This window comes from Brienomyrus brachyistius, chromosome 5 (genome assembly GCF_023856365.1).
Source record: "Brienomyrus brachyistius isolate T26 chromosome 5, BBRACH_0.4, whole genome shotgun sequence".
Classification (NCBI taxonomy): domain Eukaryota; kingdom Metazoa; phylum Chordata; class Actinopteri; order Osteoglossiformes; family Mormyridae; genus Brienomyrus; species Brienomyrus brachyistius.
In genome coordinates, this window is record NC_064537.1 from 28,064,774 (window position 1) to 28,087,874 (window position 23,101).

At 44.5% G+C, this 23,101-nt stretch overlaps 2 protein-coding genes across 2 annotated transcripts in view; both read right to left on the bottom strand.

The window, feature by feature from the left end:
- The window catches only part of LOC125741829 (lethal(2) giant larvae protein homolog 1-like), a 35,624-nt gene extending 20,207 nt beyond the window's left edge, over positions 1-15,417 (bottom strand). The window contains exons 1-2 of the mRNA XM_049013224.1: positions 15,156-15,417; positions 13,303-13,400 (exon numbers count right to left, since the gene is read on the bottom strand). Of these exons, the coding sequence (XP_048869181.1) occupies positions 13,303-13,400; positions 15,156-15,236 (179 nt within the window). The 5' untranslated portion in view covers positions 15,237-15,417. The remainder of the gene's footprint in view (positions 1-13,302; positions 13,401-15,155) is intronic.
- A 1,580-nt stretch (positions 15,418-16,997) lies between these two features.
- Positions 16,998-22,844, bottom strand: LOC125742813 (RNA demethylase ALKBH5-like). The gene is made up of 4 exons (XM_049015181.1): positions 21,572-22,844; positions 20,831-20,911; positions 20,398-20,529; positions 16,998-19,213 (listed from the first exon to the last, which is right to left on the bottom strand). The coding sequence occupies exons 1-4, from the start codon at positions 22,255-22,257 to the stop codon at positions 19,030-19,032; spliced, it is 1,083 nt and encodes a 360-aa protein (XP_048871138.1). The 5' UTR covers positions 22,258-22,844; the 3' UTR covers positions 16,998-19,029.
- Between the last annotated feature and the right edge of the window lie 257 nt (positions 22,845-23,101).

Genomic DNA, 23,101 nt, shown 5'->3' on the forward strand with positions numbered 1-23,101 from the left:
CTTGGGTGTTTCAGTCTCCCAGAAAACAGGCCGGAAGATGCCTGGAGCCACAATCAGTGGCACAGAAAGCCTCCCCTCTGCTGTTCAGAAGAGTAAATGAGGCTTCTGCCGAACAGAGTACGTCTGCAGTGGCCGAGATGACCGACAGAAGGCCTCTCAACACCCACCCACCCATCTTCTGTAAGCGCCTGTCCTATTCAGGGTCACGGGGGATCCAAAGCCTGTCCCGGAGGCTACAGGCGCAGGGCAGGGAACAACACAGGATGGGGCACCGACCCATCGCAGGGCACACTCACACACCATTAACTCACACATGCAATTTGGTAACTCCAATTAGCCTCAGCATGTTTTTGGACTGTGGGGGGAAACCGGAGTACCCGGAGGAAACCCCACGACGACATGGGGAGAACATGCAAACTCCACACACATGTGACCCAGGCGGAGACTCGAACCCAGGTCCCAGAGGTGTGAGGCAACAGTGCTAACCACTGCACCCCCATGCTGCCCCTCTCAACATCCAACAGAAGGGAATTTCCAAGACTAAGGTCCATGCAGTAAGCAGGTTTTTAATCATCGTCATCATCATATAAATGTATTATTTGTAACACACTTCTCATTTGAAGCAAATCTCAAAGTGATGATGAGAGACATAATGAGCAAAACCACGGTGAATATAGTATTTCCACCCCCTCCACAGGGCTGTTTGTTAGCTAAGCCGTTTGGCAAAGCAAAGCACATTAAGATGTTATCCTGGCGTGTCATTCACTTTGACTGGACTGCAGACATTGAAACTCCTTTTTAAAAAAATTTAATTAAAAAAAAAGTAACCATATAAACGCCGCTAAACTCATCTGCATAAAAACGGTTTATAAAATCCACTTACCAAAAAAGGCAATAAATGCACTTAAAGCAATAAACATCAAAAGAGACTGAAATGTAGCCCACAGGCCTCTCTTCAGCACCAAATTAGACTCAGGATTGCAGACTATATTTCCTGTGATGCTTCAACGTTATTGCTACAAACAGACAAAAGGTACTTCGAAAACACTTGATAACTACTCTAGTGCCAAGGTTTCCTACAGGCTTCCTTTTGTCTGCAGAGAAATTCCCCAAGAGAAAGGAGAAGAAAATCAAAGCACTCGGTATATAAACAGAGAGCAGAATGCTCAGGGAAGACGACAGAACTGGGATCTTAACATGGCAAGGGAAGGTTCGGAAGAGCAGTGGGAGGTTCTAAACCATCAAATGGAGGGGGGGGATGTATTAAAAAGCAAACGAAGTTTGAGAATAAAATTATTGATAAATTAGTCAAGCGATGCTTTGCAGCTACATTTCACACAAATACGTAACCCACTGATTTCTTGTTTATACTGTCTTGCTTCCACAAGTTTGATTTCAAATAAAAAATAACTTTGTTTTTCACCAGCAATGTGACTCGACCACCCTGCACACCCGCGTTAAGAGTCCATCAAGAAAACGCGCTTACATTTGTGTCGTGCCTGTTCCCAGCACACAAAATTTTAGCCCACATATATAAATGCAAAAAAATTATATATTATTCCTATTTCAGACACAAGTAGCATATGTATTTAGGGAGGTCATGGGGGATACACTGCCCCCCCCCCAGAACCACCCCTGCGATGAGCCCATTCCCGAGTCATCTATGTATGATCAAGGGCACGGACGTGGCTAGGAGCGACATCCAAGTGCTTGCAAACCATAATGTGGGTTTCATAAATGCAATCACTTCAGCATTACTGCCAAGTGAGAATGAAACAGACTCTCAATTGGCCTGTATTAAAACAACCGACAAGGCCTGCGAAGTCATCCACTGGAAGTTTCTACACCACTCATGCTTTCTTTATGAATTTTTTGGGGGTAAACCATGGACAGAAGAAAGCAAGACAATCTGTCGAATGGTGGGTGCATGGTGACTAGAGTGGGGGGGGCAGCAGGGCCTTTTTCAGAGGACAGTCCCTTAGCCCATGGATTTTTATGCTGACTGGTTCAGCTCTTAGGGATACAAACAAGGCAGCCAGCAGTTATGCCGTGTGTGTGTGTGTCTGTTCCAAAGCCCCAACTTTCCCATGGATCCCATCCTGCCACAGCTGGAAATGGGGGTGAGGGGGGTCAAAAGAGGGCTGCTGGGGCTTTTGAAGCTCCCTCTCACATTCTTTATCCCGCTCTCCATCTCCCATCGTTTCCAACCTCAGGTCCCCGTCATGCTCTCGGCTGCTACGACATGCTTTTACCGCCCGTACGGCTCGGCCAAGGCAGCGGCGGCGTTCGTGTGCCTCTGCATCGCTCCCAATTCACTGAAATCCAACAAGCCTACCGCATCGGCCCTACCGCACAAAAACAGCTCAGAGGCCAGTTTGTGGGATTTCCAAGGGACACGGTGTGTTTTTCTTACCGAAAGGGAAGCCAAGTATCACACCAGGCCCTTAAGCTGCGGACGCTTTTCCCAGCAAGCAGACGTGGAGGCCGAGAGCCAGCCGTTACCCCCCGATCAGGAGCACCTGACCCATCTGGGGGCCAAGCTGCCCCACTAAGATGGGGTTTGGATGAGTCCAGGTGGAGGAGCTCGGCACAAAACCACTCGCTGGTACGTATGCAGGGGGTTCAGAGTCTCACGGCTGACGCAGCCCGACTTCACTTACACCAATAAAACGAGAGATTCTTTTAAAAAGCAGAGTGTACGAATGGAAACAATCAGCCCTCAACTGACAAGCTGTAGTAACTCGTCAAAAGAAACATTACTAGTTAACTAAATGACACTAAATTACTAAACAGGCCAAGCTCAAAATTCACATGTGCAAAATGCAGTAAGACATAGATGCTGCCAAGTTAGTGTTTTAAGAGTCAAATATTAAAAGCACAGCTTTTAACCAGCGGCACACATCCAGCACGGCAAACTCTGCCCTCGAGACGTCACCCAAACAAATACCCAGCCGGGAAACCATACAAATTCTCATTTCTGCCCAAGCTTTCAGCAATATGACCAGGGTATTTATTAGAGGCGAAGAATCAGCCTCATGGCATGGGGTTTGACTTACCAGGAGGGTCATATTAAATGGCAGTAGATTGTACACAAACCACTAAACACGGCCAGGATTACTAAAATTAATATAGCCAATTGGGATGCAGAAAACCCAAAAGCCTTGGGGGAAAAAAAAAATGCTACAATCAAACTGCAATGCAAGTTAGGGAAATGCATCTCATCTGATCACACTGTGAGTCTGCAAGTGAAAGCAAACATCGCACATCCACTTAAACATCACAGCTCCAGAGAACAGACGGACATGAGCATACAAAAGACCAGAAATCTGAACCACTGCATTCATTAAACAAGATGCAGTTTAAAATTCTTAAGGGTCCGCATGACATTTTGTTATGCTTAATATGAAACACCACCCCTTTCTGTCCTCTCGACGTTAAGGTTACTCAAAGGAGAGGGGGAGGGGAGAAAAACAGGCACACATCTTGAATCCATAACAAACGCAGAGAACCAGATATTCTCTGCTGGATTGTGCTGGTTACGTTAGCTATAGTGTGCAGTGGAAGGCAGCCAGATCATGCAAACATCTCACACAGCCACCCTGGTTCTTCCACAGGTCATTACACATTGAAACAATAGGGTTTGCCATTTGGAAAGCAGCCCTCCAACACTCCCTCAATACATGGGGGGGGGATGTCAAATCTCCTCCACAAGTCTTGGCATCATGCAAGAATTTCCAGCTGTCTAGTGGAGGCATAAAGATCGGACCGAGAAACTCCATTTAACCTGTTCGGTACCATGGCATTATACCTCTAGAACGCTAAGGAACGTTCACCAGGAAATGATCGCTTTGCAGGGCTGCTGTGGAGAGGAACCCTCGACCCTTGTATTACAGGCAAAGAGGCACAAAGACGCAATGAGCAGCAAAGAGAGAGAATATGAAGTTCTGATCACAGCAGACCAGGCCATCCACCCACATGTCAGAATTTAACACCTAAACAAGGTCTGTCTGTTAACCCCTCGCTGACTGGCCCTCCTCCAATACACTCATCTACCCAGTATCATAACACACATCTTCACACCAGTCCATCCATCCATCGCCTTCCTGTAACGCCCCACAGTGTGTAAATGCAAACCTTCAAGTAGGAAGATAACAGAACGTCCACCTGATGCTGGATAAAATACCTGACATTATTAATCACATTCCTGCAACAACAGGAACATGTACATGGCATGTAAAACAATAACAGACTTCTCTGCAAAACCACAAGTTATGAGTGTGATTAGTTTAGGAGGCATAAATCGTTTGAACACTTGTCCAAACATTTTGTAGGACGAGCAAAAAAAAAAATTAAAACACTCTGGAGCTGTCGGGGGGTGGGGTCTTCTGGACAGTCAGCTTTTACTTCTGTTGTCTGGCTTTAATACTTTTTCCATTTTGGCCCAAATTCAATTCTCATGACTGCCACATCTGGGGGGGGGGGAGAAAGAGGAATGCCATGTTAAAATATCCCTGCTCCCCCCCCCAATTCCAAAATAGGCTCTCTCTCTCTCTCTCACTCACACACACACACACACACACACACACCTAACCCTTTTCCACCATAGAGCACCAAGGAAACTTCCTTATTGCTGTCCTCCAGGACAGGATACGACATCTGATCATCTATCCAGAGAAGTTTGAGCGTATATCAGCCACACCAAGACCTGACAGGTTTCTAGGAGCGAAAGCTACGATGCAGCATGGAAATCCCAGACGGAGAGCATTTAATGTTTTTGCACAGCAACATGACTGATGCCTTTTGCCACATTTGTGTCTCAGACTTGCCATGGAATCGCCCAGTATCACCCGAGTCCCTCTGATCTGCGTGACCAGAAGCGGGCAGCACGCCAACTCAACGAAAGGCATGCTTGTATTTCAGAGCTGCTCTGCATTCAGCCGCAATAAAAACTGCACCGGGTGCATTGTGGACATGGGGCTGGTCCTGGGAGGAACGCTGTGGAGTCCGCACGGAGCAGGGGGGCGCGGGGCCAATGGCTGAACCACTGATACAAAGCAGATGGTCAGCGCACCGACAGGAGAGCGTATAAACACCGGCCGATAAAAGCAGCTGCACCGAGATTGGCTGCACGTCGGGCTAGAGGAGCAGGACTCGGGTTCGAGGGGAACATGGAACAAGCAGCGGGTACCAGCTACCAATAAAACACAGGCAAAAAAAAAAAAAAAAAGTTTAAATCCAAGCAGGAGGGACAACGGCACTCCCATATAAGCCCCCTGCTTCCGGACACTGGGAGAGGCAGATTCCTTTCAAACAGCGTGGGAGTTATAGCTTATTGAGGAAGAAAAAAAAAAAAAAAAAAAAAAAAAAAAAAAAAAAAAACTTACCCCTTAGCCCAGCCTCAAAGCCCAAGTTCTACGAAAAAGTACGATCCGGATGAATTCACATTCACACCACTGCTCATAATAAAATCTGTTCCTAAAGCAACAAGCACATCTCGAGCTAGCTTAAAATGCTAGTGATTAATCTCAAACCGTATACATCTGAGACTGGGGGGAGAGGGAGATTCTCCAAGCAGCTCGAGTTGGAAACACAGACCCTCTTCTGGCAGGTCGCTGAGGGGTGTGTACAGACTTGCACCAATTTCTGAACAAGACGGCGTCTGAATGCGCGGGACAGAAAGTGAGCCCTCATCGGACCTTCTCCCCCCCCCATCCGAGCAAAGACCTCTGAGGATGGCAAGGAATGTAAGAAAACGACATGGGCTTAACGGAAAACCAGGGATGGGCTAAACATGGCGGCTCGGCTTCATAGGAAGGCGGTTAGGGCCCAAGGTTATCGCCTCCCAGTGTCGGGTCACGCTGTCAGCGGGTCAGAGGTGTTCATGTGTGCAACCCGCAGGGTGAGCTTCAAACTTTGGACCCCGAGGACACATCTAAGAAGGGAAGAACTGCAGACGGATTCAGTCAGAATGAGAAATGCCCACAATTAGCTCACTTTCCACACACTTCACATCACGTACGCTGTAAACAAAAATTAACGAGGGAATCTCTGTCCTACTCGGAAAAAAATCAATTAACCAAATGTATAAAATTCCAGAGTTAGACCACAAGAGGCCCAAACCATAGCAACAACCAGAACATTTTTCATAAGAGAATCATTTCAAGGTCTGTTTTGTAGACAAGACTTTCTAAGCAGTAATTACAGATGGTCACTTAATATCCTAGGAACAAAATTCCAATAACTTAACAGCATTTTTTAATGAAAATCATAAAATATACAAAATTAAAACAGATTATTTTAACCATATAAAGCCACCAGAAGCATTAAGATCTAAAAGTGAATGTTATTTGAGACAAAAAACATTGGTGCCCCCCCCAGTAACTAGTTTGTTTCTCTCTTATTATTTCAACATAGTGTTGCAAAGGAGCGGAAAATTTCCAGTAAATTTCTGTAAAGTTTCCAGAAATATTCCATGGAAATTTTAATAAAGGAATTTACAATGCAACGCCAAAAGCCGGTCATTCGCAGAACAGAATTTCGTGGATAGGTATTTAGTTTCTAATTTTTAGCACTTACATGTGTTTGAATCTGCATGAATCTATTTTGGTTGTGTACATCCACTTTTCAGCTTATAATTTAAAAAACGTTCAGAAAACTAAATAAGCTAACCCTGAAGTAACGGATGAGCCGAGATGATTTAGCTAGCTAGCAATCTGTCAGTAAAGTTCCCCTGTTAGAGTCCCAGCAGCTATAATTTGACAAATCGTCCCAACATCAGCTGCGCAACTGGTATCGTTCTTTGACAATATGCACACAATCGTGACGTACAGCAGGTTCCCAGACCGAGCAGACTCTGATCAAGCCTCGTGTCACGCGTTTCTGATCTACAATGTTAGCAAAATGTGTTCGTATTCTTTAGTTACATTTCTCTCTTTAATCAGTATACGATTTTTTTTATATTTGACAATTATACAAAATAAATTCCCCAAAATTCCCCAAAGAAGGTTTCCTTGTCTGAAAACTTCCAGAATTTGCATTCCTATTCCAGCAATTAAACACACTGTAACACTAGCAAAATTAAACTGAACAAAACGCTGGGGGTCCCCTCATGCTGGCAGTGCCCCCGGTGAGCGACCCGGCGCAGGATCGGGAGCCCCGGCGTGTCAGCGCCATCATTCACACCCCCAGAGGTCTGGGGCGACCCCACTTAGCCTGCCGCTAAGCGCTCCGCTGCCAAACCGAGCGGCACAGAGCTGTTCATGCGGCACCCCCCACCCCCGCAATGGGACCACACAGATCTTCCAGGAGGAGAAAAACCAGGCTGAGACTGATGGGGTGGGGGGGGGGGGGGGGGGGGGGAGCACAGTTGGCCCACAGAGAACACAAGCACTGATTTTCCAGATTCGAGTTGCCCTTTGCTGTAACCCGGGCACTGGGAAGGCCATACACACAGTTACGTAAAGTTCATATGTGCAGGTGGTGGCCGAGAGCCCATAGCGTCCCTGTAGCCCAGGGGTGGGCAACCTTATCCGCAAAGGGCTGGTGTGTATGCAGGTTTTTGGGATAACCTGTAGGTCAGCTGTTCACACCCAGGTGTGAGGACTCTTCAGCCAACCAGTCCTCTAATTAGTAATCTAATTAGGGAGTCGCAGCGAAAACCTGCACGCACAGCGGCCCTTTCTGGGTAAGACTGGCCACCCCTGCTGTAGCCCGTCTCAGTGCAGGTTTAACCCCAGGCTTCCAACACCTACTCAGTTCAAACATTGCATGAGCCTTCAAGACCCCGCCAGAGCATCCGCCCCCAACTCCCCAGGACCCTGCACTTAGGGTGGAGGCATGATCTAACTCTGCTGCAAGCAGGACAAGCTGCAAACATGTTGTGAATCCACTGTATGTAAAACACCCACCCAGAATAACTGCCTCAGTGCCACACAGTTTAAAAAGGTGCTCTTTGTTCTTTAAACCTCAATTTCTGTAAGAGACCAACTGCAGAACATGAATATTTCCCCTACTGTTCATAATCTTCTACAAATGACTAAGGCTGGATATCAATTGTAGAGACATTATTCCCTTAAAGCATTTTACATCTCCCCTTGAGAACACTGGGTCTTTTGAAATGAACGCACCACGTCTCCATGTCTTCACTCAACCCACTGCATTTGAAACACTGAGATGCAGTGAAGTGATCAAAAATACCAGCATTGATTCTTGGCAGCACGTAACATGCAACTCTGATCAGTGCGATGCTGACCAAGCAAAAACGCTGCCCTTGGTCTGTAAACGGTACCTGCCAAGAGTAAATACACTTGCAAATGCCTTAAAATAATCAGCTTCTTGCCAAAATTAAATACCAACAAACGTTTTTCCATGAAACCCTACACATATATAGTCACCCTTAACGTTTGTAAATAATACTTGGCGCCCCCCCCCCCCCCCCCAACCTCAATCCATAAGACTGCCAGGCTGACTGATAGACTTTTTGTGTTATTTATTACCAGTTTCTAAACAAACTTAAAAAAAAATTAGCTTCTTCTGCTTAGGAAGACTTTCAGAGGACTGGGAGCCCAACGGTTTGGACCCATTATTTAAAAAGCTAAATAATTGCCACTGAAAAGTTTAGAAGTCACTGCGGAGACGCAGGGGCGGCTAGTGTGAGAGCCAAGCTGGTAGCCAAGACAAAGACACCCAGCGTACCCAAGTCAAGATGCATAGATCCTGCTTTTTTTAAAAAAAATAAAATAAATTGTATAGTATGCACTTAAATATTTAATATTTGGTTTTATACAATTTTGCGAGATCGTTTTCAGCAATGTCTATTCATTTTTGGCTTGTGCGTCAGCCGAGTTTTCCGGCAAGCGCCAAAATATTCCCCATTTAACTGCTCACAGCCAATTCCCAAACAACCAAATCCGCCAATGTCAAATTAGCGAATCCGTTAGACCTTTCATAGCGAGACCATCATTCAACACGGAAGTCAACAACCCAGTCAAAATCTAAAGGCACTTCACTTAAGCCACTTCAACATCACCGTCAAAACAAAAGCTTCTGATAAACAGAAGAATATCCAGATTCACAATCGGTGACGAACGTGCAAATAGTTCATGAACTCTGATGCAATAATACCAAAATTTTTGGATAGTCTTGCACAACCCGTACATTGTGAATAACCGGAACACAAACAAACTGAAGAATGTTAATTATATATTACGTAATAAGTTTCCCCCAAACCTAAAGTCTCTCTCTGTGTTAAGTTTTGTCGATTTTATGCTGGTAACTATCGAGTCACATTCTCAGGCTTACTAACCAGGGCTGAGCACACCAGGTTTGTGGAGCTGGCTGACAGAGCAGGATTTTTCTAGATGTTTGGTGGGCTACACCACAGAGCTGGAGGTGCTTAAACAACTGCAAGGAAACGTCAGATAAAGGAAGACAAAATGGACAGAAAACCATACTTTTAACTGGAGTAAAAAGGTCTGCATTCTCATACTCAGTAGGTCTAACGTCACAGAACTGTAATGCACAAAGGCACTGGTGACAAATTTCTTCCACAAATGTGTGTGTTTACGCACAGAGTGTTTTAAGTGCAGACACACGTGCCAGGGACAGAATCGAAACACAGTACTGTTCCATGATTCAGCTGATCAACCTTGCACCAAAATTGGTACTACATGGCAGAACTTAGCCTCACTACACATTTCGCGCAAGGCTATGGGTTCACAACATTTTGGAAAAGCCATTCGAAAAACAGGAAAAAAAAAAAAAAAAAAAAACCCTCCCGTTTCATACCCGTGAAATCCCCATGAACAAAGTTGCACAAAATTACAAATATCAGCATCCAATGCCAGCTGCACATTTAGCAGCCAATTGACAACATCATGCATTTTAGTGTCTCCCTCAACTAAGCATGTCCTAGTTATCTAGCTGCTACTGCAGTTGCCTTGGAAACCATTTGAAAGATGTCTGAGAACAGACGCAACCAGAAAGCTTCCCAGGAATTTCCTCTCATTACGAAAGGGAGGAGAGGGGGGGCCCCTTCACAGAACAACAATATACATTCCTTGGGGGAGCACACTGCTTTTGGGGCATACCATCTCAATGACAACACTCCACTGCAATTGTACTTTTACATCTCCCCCTGCTAAGCCCAATAGCCTCTTCCACTGTTTCATAATGGTTGCTTCTCTTGTTCATCTTCTGCTTCCATTGTGCTTTCTAGCTAAAGACTCTTCCTCCCGGATCAAGTGAGAAAATATAGACATTTTAAACAAGCCATGATATTTACAGCAGGCACGTGACAGAATTATTCAGATTTACTGGACACCACAAATTCTCTCATCACATCTACCGCAAGTTAGAGAGAAATTTTACAACCGCCTGTGATAGATGGATTTCTGATCACCCAGACGCAAACAAGCTTACAAATATCCCCAATTAGAAATATGATGAAATGCATATAGAAATCATACTACGCATCCAACAAAGCCACCAAAATAAATGTACACAGCTGAAACTGAACTTAAAACCACCTGGGTCTTATCCTCGCCCAAATTTCCCAAATACCACAGGTCAGTGGGCAACGTCAAGACTGAGGCCCTTATCAAGCCAACATTCCCAACTTTAAACCTGAGTGAATGTGTGGAAGGGGGACATTCCTAGACATGGGGCGAGCAGCAAGTCTGGCTCAACTCAACCACCATCTCAAAAATTATTTTATTTATTACATAGCATCCTAACTTAAACACAGCCTGATACATAAGGTCATTTTTTTGACCTGGCCTTCGTGATGCAAAGCTCAAACTTGCTTGTGCACTTCACGTCCAGCCAATTGCAAGTAATACCCAACCCTGCCTAATCCCAGAACTTTGGGGGATGGGAAATAGGAGGAGGACTCATGGTCTACACACCAAGCAATGACATAGAAGTGCACATGGTGGTCGCTATAACACACATCATGCCAACATGCTCCGTTTTGAGAAAAGAAAAATCAAAATCGTTCCTCAGTTTTAATGCTGGATGGGAAGAGGAGATATTCTTAAAAACAGCTGCAGAACCAGGTTCACCTCGGACTGACCACACAAGGCATCGAGACGGTGAATGAAAGGTGCAGACAACAAGGAACAATGTAAGGAACCACTGCTCATTTTAGAGAATGCAAAGCCTTGCACAAACCCAAGCATCCCACTATATTCTGTTACAAGCCTACCGGTTTATTCTGGAACAAGTCAGAAAAAAAGACAGGGAAACGTTTCAAACTGCTTTAGCAGACACAGATCACACCTCCAGCAATGACATCCTGGGTTCACCCAACCAGCTCCCCTCATAAATCTCGTTAGCCCTTATAAAACTACATAAAATGACTGGCTTTTGGGAAAAAATGTCAAATGGTTACGATTCCTTAAAACAGACATACAGGGGGCGGACCATCATCACCGGTTAAGAAACAGCACCTGTTAAATTCAATGATGGGACAGCAGCTCATTCAATCACTGCTGGAGTGACAGTACTCAAGGTCCAAGCCTGAATTTTCATCATGGACAAGAGCAGAAAATTGCTCATCAAAATTCCAGTTTACAGGACCATAGCTTGTCCTCATATTGGGGACGTCTGAAACAACCCTGCCTGACTTTAACCACAACGAAACCCAAGTTAGATCATTTCCAAATTAACAACTTGTTAGCAAACAAAACTGAACAAAAAGCAGTTTCTGAGAATTAGTGCAAAGCTGAACTGAAACACTGACTGATTTGTCTTTCCCTCATTATTTAAACTTGGTGGTGTTTGCATACTTTTACAAAGCTGTAAAACAGTTAAAGATACAGCTTATTTAGACCGGCAGAAAATGTGTTTGCTTTTTTCCTACCGTCTAACTTACTGACCCAGAAAAGATCACCTGCCCAGACTTCCTCCACAACCTCACTGGAAAGTAAACCACACAAGACAGCAAGCAGAAAACAAATTCAGGTTTTTCAAACAAGCTTCATCGGTCCTAATTTTTTCCAAAAAACACTCGAACGTAGACCCCGTTTACATTTTTCATGTACTAATTAACAGTTTGTGTTTCTCACGGGGCACGGAAACGAGAGGCACCACGCACTACATCACTGTAAGCTCTCCGGCTGACAAACTTGCGTCCCAGCAGGACAGCCAGAGGCAAAGCTGGCAGGAAGTCAACACAGAAAATATGAAAACTCAAGGCCTTTTCCACATAGCCCAACATGTCTAACAAGCATTCACATAAACCAAGGAAAACAGCAAGTCCACCATAAGCTATAAAAGTCTAGGAACCAATTCCTCCAACCTATGTGAAGAGGAATGCATGCAGATCAGAGACATCAGTGCATAATATGCCAGAACACAGTTAACAGAACATCTCCGCTACATACGACAAACCTAAAAACAGCCAACGCACGCCCACTCAGTTTGGCATGGAGCCAAGATCCTCACTGTACCAGCCTCCTTACGGCAAGTCTAACTGTTCACACTATTGAGATATCCAGCCTTTCTGCACTCACAAACACAGAGCTGTGCTCCTTCCTCATGTCGACGGAGGTGGCAGCCTACATACACGTTAGACACTAGCTTTGTAGAAGAACCTCCTTTACCAGAGATGCTACATTCTGGAAAACATCAACCACTAAAATAGCAAACAGAGTACAGGGGTTTCAGCAACTCTGCTCTTTCAGACACTCATCTGAAGTGACGCCACAATATCTTCAGTGGAACTGTGGAAGATTTGGTCCATTACAGCAGAAGGGTCTGGCCTAGAGGGACACACACATACAATCGCTGTTGCCCCCCCCCCCCCCCCCCCCCATTTCTATGGGGTTTTACATTATTCCCATAATGATCTTGAACTCTCACTGGGGTACTTTACATTAGGAACGAGGGGTAAGAGGGTAATTTAAAACTTTAGATTGAAGTTTATTGCATTCTCAGAGCACTTATCCAGTTTAGACAGTATCATGATAACACCAATCCTGCAAGCTGGGTCACTGACAAGTGCATCAACAGCATGAGCATGATTGATAAACCATGACATTAAACGCTATAACAAATATCAAGGTTGATATTTGATTATATCTTTCAGGCTACATCCAGAGACGTATTGCTAGGAATTGATTATATGAAGGTGGGCTGTAGCTGACAAAAAACCCAAACACTGGACACAAATGATCATACAGGTAATCTGGCACCGATGAGAAATCGATCCCGATGCGGTAATCCAAGAACGGGTTTAGGTAAGATTTACCTTCCTGGCAGTGGGACAGGGCAGAATCAGGCGTACACTCTGAGAAAGGATACACTTTCACTGCTCCAGATTTCGTCCCGATGGCCATGAGTTGCAGCTTGGGGTCGTAGGCCAGGGCGCTGGGCTGATTGGGGAACCCGTGCTCGACCGTCTGTAACAGGACAAACGTGGTACATTCTGCAATCAGTGCTATATTACAGCAAACTATCAAAGGCTCGCTCTTTTTCAGATGACAAATTTAAGAATCTATATTGGGGCTGGTAGATAAAGCCCATCACTTCATGTGGAATAGGAGGTGAAACCATTCATACACTCTGTCACGTCTCATAAAGGCAGAGAGGTCGGACATCCTCAAATGACACCATGAAATATTAACGTCATCAGTCATTAGCAAGTTGAGCATGCGGGGATGCCAACAGACCCCTCCGTACCACAAATGACAGTGCATTGGGAAAAAGGCCACACCACTTACAGCTACCCATACACACACATATCTTTGTGGGGACTCTCCATTCATTTCTATGTAAAAAAAACCCTAGTCCCAATAATGACAACTTTAACCCTACCCAGCCCTAACCTTAACCATAAGTAACCAAACAAAATACAAGCCTTTTGGCATTTTTAGTTTTTTGATTGCAGTCACAGATTTTTATAAGTTTTATAGAGGAAATATGGTCCCCACAAAACAATATATACCTGAACCCCCCCCCCCCCCAAAAAAAAAAAAAAAAACATGCACCAACAACACACACGTGCACAAACACTTATGGAGGAGGACACCTGCCGAGGGGCACTGGTCAGAAATGCATGACCATGCCATAGTGTGACCAGTGAGGCATCGCTGGGGTTCACAATGGGTCATTTCTCCCAAAAGAATCCCTTCACAACAGATCTCAAACAGAAAGACAATGGAGCAGTAATACTTTGAATGAGGACCAACCCCCAATTTACGACAGCACAGAACAACACCACGCTGTGTGCAGCTATAGGGAGACGTGATGGATGTGGAAAACAAATACGCTCAATAGAAAATGTACCCTTAACACGAGTGACTTACATGCTGCTATGAAAGTACAGGCCACATTATAAATTACAAATTGGATTTCCACTTGAAAAGTCACTATCTAGGCTTCTTACGAAATAAAGGGGCAGCAATGATGATTAATGACTAATCCCCCCCCCCTCCATTTCATTGGGGTCAGATCTGTGACCACCGCATCAAGCACGGTGATGGAAACTAAAAAATACAAACAGAAGGAAATACGTAAATATAAATAACCCAGTTACTTAAAAAAACGACACACTGACCAGTCCCCTTCGACGGTAAAAATAGCTAAACTTAGTTATGGTGATCGCGAAATGAAAGGTGCTGGGGAGGGAGAGAACTGCCGTGTTTGGGTTTAATGCCGGGGGTTTTACTGAACTTCTGTCCGCTTCCCGGAGCCCGGATCTCAGCGCCGGCACTTTAAAGAAAAATCCCCACAACTAACACAGTAAATAAAACTGTCGTGTTATACGAATATATAAAAATTGTTTAAATATTGATTGATGGTACATTCTTTGCAAGACATTCTAAAATGAAAGCGAAGAAAAAGATCCCCCTCGCCAAAGCAACTATTTTCCCTTTCTCTCCCCCCTCCCTTCTTTTCGTAATGTGCGATAAAGAATCGATTAGTTAATTTTGCAAGTTCCCAGCTGCACTTGTGCTACTGACCAGCCGATGCATTTAATCGCAGCCCACGGTTAGATTGATGCAAATCTTGTTGCACGGGAGAAATACACAGAAATATTCTTAAAAACCCGCCAGAAAATGCACATGGTTATGTTAACAACTGTACTGAAGATACACAACGCAAGATTCCGATATAAACGGGCATTGCTACAATTGTCTCACAATGTACCGTACCTTATTAAATGCAAAAAGGTCCTGCTTGATTTTCTCTCTCTGGGGATCATTGCCCTGCCTCCTGAACCTAAACTTCATCATCCTGATGCCGGTCAAAGAGTATCGACAAAAGAAAAAGAGTTGCTGCAAACTGCAAAAGTTATAAATTCCTTTAGGTTTATATTGATGGTAAACAATAAGTTCCCCATACACGCTCTCGATTCTTTGTACCCAGTTCTCAAAGGCTGCAACTACATGCCAGAAAGCTGAATACGTTTTGGCTGTGATTGACATGCTACGCAGCCTATCAAGCTATGGTAGCAATTTCCTTTATCCAATCAAATAGGAGCGTGGAATTGGGCAGGTCATAAATGTGATTACAGTCAAAGAAGTGTTTCAAGCCAAATCTGACTTGCGGGAATTGTAGTTTTCCTTTGATTAGTTTGCGTTTTGGTTGGTATATCTTCAACTGATGGTTGCCGATGCGTAAATCTTAGTTAGCCTATTGCAGCCAGACACCATGTGCAAAAGTCTGTTGATTTGCAATGCACCAAAGATTAAATAAATAAATAAATAAAAAATCTCGCCCTATAATGCAGTTGTAGTATGCGGTTTGGCTGTGGCGCGTACACGCGCTATGATCCAGTACTCCACAATGCTGTAATAAATGGTGCTGCATAATATATGGCTGAGCTGATGCCATACCTGCTCACAACCCCGTTAGTCTTTACATCACACCTAACTCAGTGTACTAAAAATAATAATACAAATAACATAACACGAAGAAAAATGTTGAGATGCATTTACGTAATTACGGGAACCTGAGACAAAAACATGTCAGGCTAAATCATTTTTGCTTATTTTAGTAGGTATCTCAATGGTATCTTAACAGACATGGTAAATATAATTCTGGTCCCAATATTCAGAAAGGTGTATTTTCAAATCGCTAACACGTCTTCGTTTTTATTACTGTCGTTTGATTTTTTTAAATACACAAACAAATCACTGCAAGCCAGTACTTCTTAAGGAGTTGGAATAATGCATGGAATAATCAAATATTTAGAAACAAATTTACTCAAATCAGAACATCACAAAATTATATACCAGGTAAGAGTTTGGGGATAGGAGTACGTTTACGTAATAGCTAATTGTTTAAGATTGCGTCAAACCCAAAAACTGATGGTAAATTAGTAATAAAGAGAGCAGACAGAGATATAATTAATACATGCAATTCCAAATCAAGCCAAATGCCATTGTATTTGCCGTAAATGGAAAGCTAATTATGACTGGATGCACGTACTAGTGGTGGCACACTAGCTCTTTCGATAAGGGATACATTTGTGGAGATTTACCACTAACAGCGACGGTAAATTTAATACCTAGTTTCAAAAAGTAAAATTACTCAGAAAAATTGTGTTACATTTTCTATAGGTTGAGCAGTCAACAGTCTTGCTAGTGCTGTATTGTAAACAGAGGAAACACTTTCGCAGCAATGCGTGCAAAGCTTAGATATGTAATTTATTCATCTGCTGTTTCCGGCTATTTGCATTAGGCTTTTAAAATGTAAAAACAGTAACAAATAGTTCAATTATTCATAATCCGGTATTTTAAAATAAACGGCGACATCTGTTCCGGTTTTTAAACATGCACGACTACAACGTCGTGACAGGAGACCGCTGCAGGTGCAAACGAAAACAAAGCTGAGTGTGAAGAATGCTATCCAGGAAATGTGGTTGACAGCAATTTACAAGCATCTGACGCCCCCTTGTGGTCAATAGCTGCATATTGTCTAGGCATTACCACGCATCTTCCTCCTGAGAATACAGTATTCAATGCACATTTAAAAATAAAGCTCTATTCGAATTTTACTAAATATTAGTATTTATTACCTTAATATTTTTCGCAACAGAAACATGGCATTGGGTTCCAAAATGTTTTATAAACAAATATGTGACCTCTTTTTTTTTGCTTTATTTAATCAAATGCAACATATTACAGTACAAGGAAAATAAAATATGAAAATGGTTACTATCTGAGAATATAAACAGGGGAAAAGCTGTAGAAATGGGCAATTTATAATTAGTCAAAAACACTAAAATGAAAGGGAAGTAAATCTGTATTCATTGCTACAGACTGAGCTGTCACGAACAGCTACAAAATGAAAAATTATGATCAAACAGACCTTCAGGGCAACATTGAATATGGGTTTACCACAAATATTTTAGCATAATTTAAAAAACGCATTTCATAAAGTTGCATTTTCATTACTAAAAACATAAGGAGAGGAAGATAAGTTTTGGCAGGGGTCTTCACACAAAATGAAACGAACCCTTTTAAATTTCTTTTGAAAACACATAAACATACCACTTCTTTCTGCTCAGTACTGACACAGCTGTGGGCTTTTTAAAACAATCATCCAGATTAAACGAATCTGGCTCATGCCCTTACAATAAAATTCGGTTACAAACAAGGTTTTGAATGGAGAAAAAAAAAAAAACATTTCATCTTGTAATAGTCCTCGCACTCTGTTCAGGCCTGCACTTCTTACATGCATATTTCCTAAGAACACAGTTTTGAATCCCACCTGCAAAGAACTAATCATATATCTCATTATGCAACCATCTCAATTTCAAATCATGGGAAAGTGCTGAACTATAAGCCTTGAATTATAAACAACTACTTAAGGCAGTGCGCGAGGACCATGACAAATCTGTTCACAAGAGTTCCTTGTGAGAGGGGGGCCGTTCACTCAGCAGTGGCATCAGACGGACGCCTTAGGGATGACGTAAAATCCAATGGATAATGAACATTAAGGCAAACAGCTCTCGCTATATATACACACACACATTTAAATGACTGCAAGTAATATTTCTTAGGATTTTGTACACAAGATCGCAAGCTTCCCTCATTATCACCATTAAATATACTCTTCCAAAAACAAGCAATATCAAAAAGAGATTAAAAGTGATGGCTTCAACGTACACAAGAAACCGAGAGGCTTTCAAGGCACTACTCCCAATACAGCATGGCCTGAACCGCGCGGGTCCTTGAACCGGTGAAACAGAACCACAATCCATTCCTAGTAAATACAAGAAAGCAGCTGATCCAGAGAGCATCATACCTGGAAAATATCCTCGTTTGAGAATTAACATCCTTATGATTGAATTCTGACATGTATCAGAACAACTGGGACTTAAACAAAAATGAAACGGAAAACATTTTTAACCTAAAAACCAAAAGAAAACCTTGACAGGGGTGCATCCGCTAAAACAGCATGTCTGTGACCTATAAAGCTCCATTTTGTGCAGTCTTATCTGATGTATTTCAACAGATTTAACAGCATGTGCATCAAAAAGATGCTACTATGTACAATAAACAGCCTAAGCACTGATGATATTTTCCAATAATTTCCAAAGTATATTTCATTCTTATTTGAAAATACTGCATTTACTAACCAAAAGCTCTGTAAACTAAGGGGGAAGAAAACGAAAAAGCAAAAGCGTTCAACAATCTGTAATCTTACTCATGGTCAAGATTTTTCCCACTTGCACAGTTCAGAACAAAAAAAAAAAACATGCAGGAACTAACTGTATATAAAATGTATGCCTTCTGTTGGGAAAACCCAGAGGGGTTTCACAGGCTGCTCTACAGGGGCGGCAAAATAACAACAAACAAAACAAAAATAATTCTAGGCCAACTGAATCTCCAAGTCACTTTGAGAACGGGCTCTGCCTCAATCCCAACCCACCCACAAATCCTGCTGGTGTTGCAAACCCAAAAACGAGCTCTGCTTGGCAAGTGACGTCTGCACTGACTATTTTTAAACCTGCATGCAAATGAATGATGTCTAAGGAGTCTCCGGGAGGACAGCAACGTCGCACTGACACGAAAGCTGTCAGTGTCGCCTCATTTTAACCCTTCGGGGCGAATCCATGCTGTCGTCGGGTCCGCTGTTGCCAGCCGCAGACTCGTGGGAGCGTCTCCGGAAGTTCTCCGAGCTTGAGCTACTCCTCTGCCTCCACCTAGGAAGAATCACAGAGCCTCGGTTTTCTTCTTTGTCCATTTCTAATATACGCGGCCTGCAGGGAGGGAAAAAAAATAAAACAAGATTGTCACCAGCCATTAATTTCTTCTCATGATTACTAATCATTCAGCTCCCTTTTCATTCTCCTGTCATTGTCATCCACACACAGTCCCCCCCCCCCCCCTCCCGATATCAAATCACCTGGCACTGTGCAGGAGGGCTAAACGCCAATAGCAGTGACACACCCTCCCCCAATGGCGGCTAGTGGCTCACAGAATGCACAGGGTACATCCTGGCTCATCCTATTCTGTCCCTCAGGGGAACTAAGCCAATTAATTCCACTGCTGGCACGTTCTGCGCAGTCACAGAATGACGGGCCCTAGATTCAATCTGAAATATGCTCCAAAGAAACCACCCCACTGAACCAGTGCGACCAGTAAATGTTAAGTCCCTCACGGGCCATTTTAACGAGTACAGTTACACTGGAATTTGTCTCTTCGTCTACCCCATCTTGCTCTCCATAGTTTGGGGGGGGGGGGGTCACAGCACAGAGTCAGCCAACATGCAGTACCTCTGGAGCTGGGGGGTAAGGGCCTTGCTGAAGGGCCCATGGACATGTGACTATTCTGCTGAGGCTGGGGCTCGAACCAGCTCAAGCCAGGTCTTCTGATCACGGGCAGACTTAGCCACTGAGCCATTCACCTCCCCGTTTTATATGAGAACTTGTATTATTAAGACCAAGACACTGGGCATTATTTTACTGATATCTGTAGAGCTGAATGGTAAAATAAAAATCTATAGCCTGAGAATATAAGAACTTCAGGGATCATTCTGAGTAAACTGAAATGAAAGTGAAAGTGGGGAAAAAGATCCAATTACTTGACAAAGTTTGGTTCATCAACTTTTATTTAAACCATTTTGAAAATCCACATTTTACATCAACTACTCATTCCAAACACTGAGTGACCAGATGGCTAAGTCAGCTGTTATTAAGCAAGCAAGTCAATATTAAGACTGGGAGTAAAGTGGAACCAACTGAGACACCTCTGCAAAGTTACTCTGCACTTTGACAATGGATTAATCCCTCAAGGACCGTAGTCCGTGCTCCACACAGGGGGCACCACCAGCACACAGACAGCACAGCGGCCTATCCGGACAAAGCCCCTCTTTCACACGATGGCCTGCAGGGTCCGCATGTGGCATCTGCAGGACTGTGAAGCAGCATTCAGGGGGTCTTACCTGTGGGCTGCGTCAGGATCAGCCTTCCGGTGAGACCTCTTTGGTTTCAGGATCTGCGGTCTTCCCAAAGAGAAGGGAGCGACTGCATTACTTCGCAGATTTGTCTCCAGACGTGGGGCATCGGGCCTTGTCCTTAAAAAAAAAAAAACGTTAAAAAAAACTCAGACATGTGAGTCTATCAATCTTCCTATCACTTCTGATAAAAGTTCTTCATGCAAATATGGTGAAAAACTAACGTTCAACAGATAAAACTAATAGAACACAATTGTTGATGTGCCATTAACAACAGCCGTGTGGCAATTTACATTTTGCGCGGATTTCCTTTTAATCCAACAAGAAAAACAGAAAATACCTCAGGGCCAACCTAAAACATCAGCTTTTCAAGCCCAGACAAACTGCATCGCGTTCAGCCTTTGCCTTCAGTTACACTCACTTTCTGAGGATGACTACAGCTCTTCTCTCCTTGATATCTTGTGGTCGTATACAATGGGTGATTTCATCAGCTGCATAACCACTGCAAGGAAAGTCCAGAGCCGGGTCTTAACACACACATACACTGGCATCAGGAAAGTTACTCACAGAAGCGCCACAGTCGCTGGGGCCGTATTGACGGACACGGATGTTATGTTGATTGAGTTAGGGGTACATTTATGCCGAAGCCTAGGCTACGTATAAAAATTTGCAAATAAAATAAAACATAAAAATACAGACAATTACAAGATTACCTATAAATTATAAAGGATGCACTCATTCCAATATTACTGGCATTCAAATAGTACAGCCTTAAGTAAATCTGTGTTTGAATCCGATATGAAGAATACTCTTAGAAAGCCAGATTTGCAAAAAGGTATACTAGAAAACCGAGTTTACATTTCTAGCCATGCAAGGACTGAACCTTGCATGCAAGACAGGAGGGGAGCGATCACCGCCCACTCAAATATAGGGGAGCAGGACTCACTCAAAACGAACTTTCGTGTGTGAATCATAATCTTAGTCTGCAGTAACTTGGTGACTTGTAAGAAAAGTACGCAATTTCCGAAGAAGTCATTAACAATGCTATAATGCAACTGGTGAGGATTAGATGAACGCAAAATGCCTCCATTTTTAAAATCAGATCCTGAGAAAACGTCTCCCTGTCATAGTCCGCCCTCCAGCATGCCCCACGGCCCCGCACCTGAGTACGGTGACACTGCCGCGCTTGACGGGCAGAAACAGCACCGGCTCCGACACCCGTATGGGCTTGAACTGGAACTTGCAACCGAAGCACAGGGCTGAGTCGCTGAAGAAAGACACGGACACGATGGGCCGCTCGAAGATGTGGATGGGGTCCACGTGGGACACGATACAGCCGCCCGGCTGGTAGTCGTTGATCACGGCGCTGTTGACGAAATCGGCCGGGATCACACCGCTGGCCACCAGCTTCTTTATAACCAGCTCATGGACCCAGTCGGGGATTTCGTCCACCTCCCCCTTGGAGTACAAACGCTCCTGACCCGGGCCCCGCTTCTCCAGCTGGGAGCCGTACGTGTAGCCCTCCCCGAAGAAATATTTATTCCGGAGAGGCGCCCTGTCCACCGTGTGCTCCCGGTAGAGACCCTTCTCACCACTGGACACCACTTCGTCTATCTTGGCCTCTATAAGCTCGCACTCCTCTGGGCTGAAGATGCTCAGCTGCTCGATGCTGCTCTTCACCCTGCGGGCCTCCGCCTCCCGGCGCTCCTCCGGGTCGCTCAGATCCTCCTCCGAGTCGTGGTACCTGCGCTTTTGCGCGCCGCCGCGCTGCGGCTTCTTGTGATTGTCACCGTGCGGGGTCATGGACCTCAGCTTCTCCCTGAGGTCAGTGAAGCCGCTCGCCGCCATGTCTCCTCCCGCCCACCGGCTTACTCGTCAGGCGCTGCCCTCAAGATGACGGACTGCCCCCATGTCTCAAACCCAGTGAAGCGCGCCGCCGCGTCCGCCTGCGGTGTCAAAGTGTCCGTCACCGGAAAGCTATTAGCCGCCACTTAGCCTCTGAGCTAACCTAGTCTGCTTATGCATAAAGAAGAGAGATTCGCGTGGATAAGAAGCCCAAATCCTGCGAGCTCCCCGACCCGGAGAAGGGGGCGGTCACTCGGTGGCGGTACTGAGCCAAACCGCGACCGGCAGCCTACGTGGCTAATGCTAGCGGCACCGAACGCATGGGTGCCCCTCGTATGCAAGCTCGGTGACCCAGCGAGGCTGCGCGGCGACTCGGCCTAACTTTTTTTCCGGAAAAAAAAGAGACAAAGGCGCTCCGGGATCCGCCGGGGGGGGGGCAGAAATGCGAGTTGCTGCCCCTCAGCGGGAGCAAAGAAGGAGGCAACTGGGGGCCGAATCTGACTGATAACTCCCCCCTCTCGCTCAGACTGGGGAGAGCGCATGCGCCGTCCTTCGCGCGTGCTGAACGTGTACTCTACATCCCAGGGAGAGGAAAAGAACATCACGCGCCTCCCCCCATTGATAAAGCGCCCTAGTTAACTAAACGCGCCACACGTACAAGTGACGTCCACCTGCCACCCATCCGTGAAACAGTAATCTGCTTTATAAATGACCCGGCAGCCTTACAGGACGGCGCAGACTAACCGTGCAATTTCAGCCCACCTGCAGATGACTGCGATTGGAAAATCTACAGAAAAAAACCGCTGGCATGAAAATATAACTTTGATATTTCAGTAACCTTATTTAT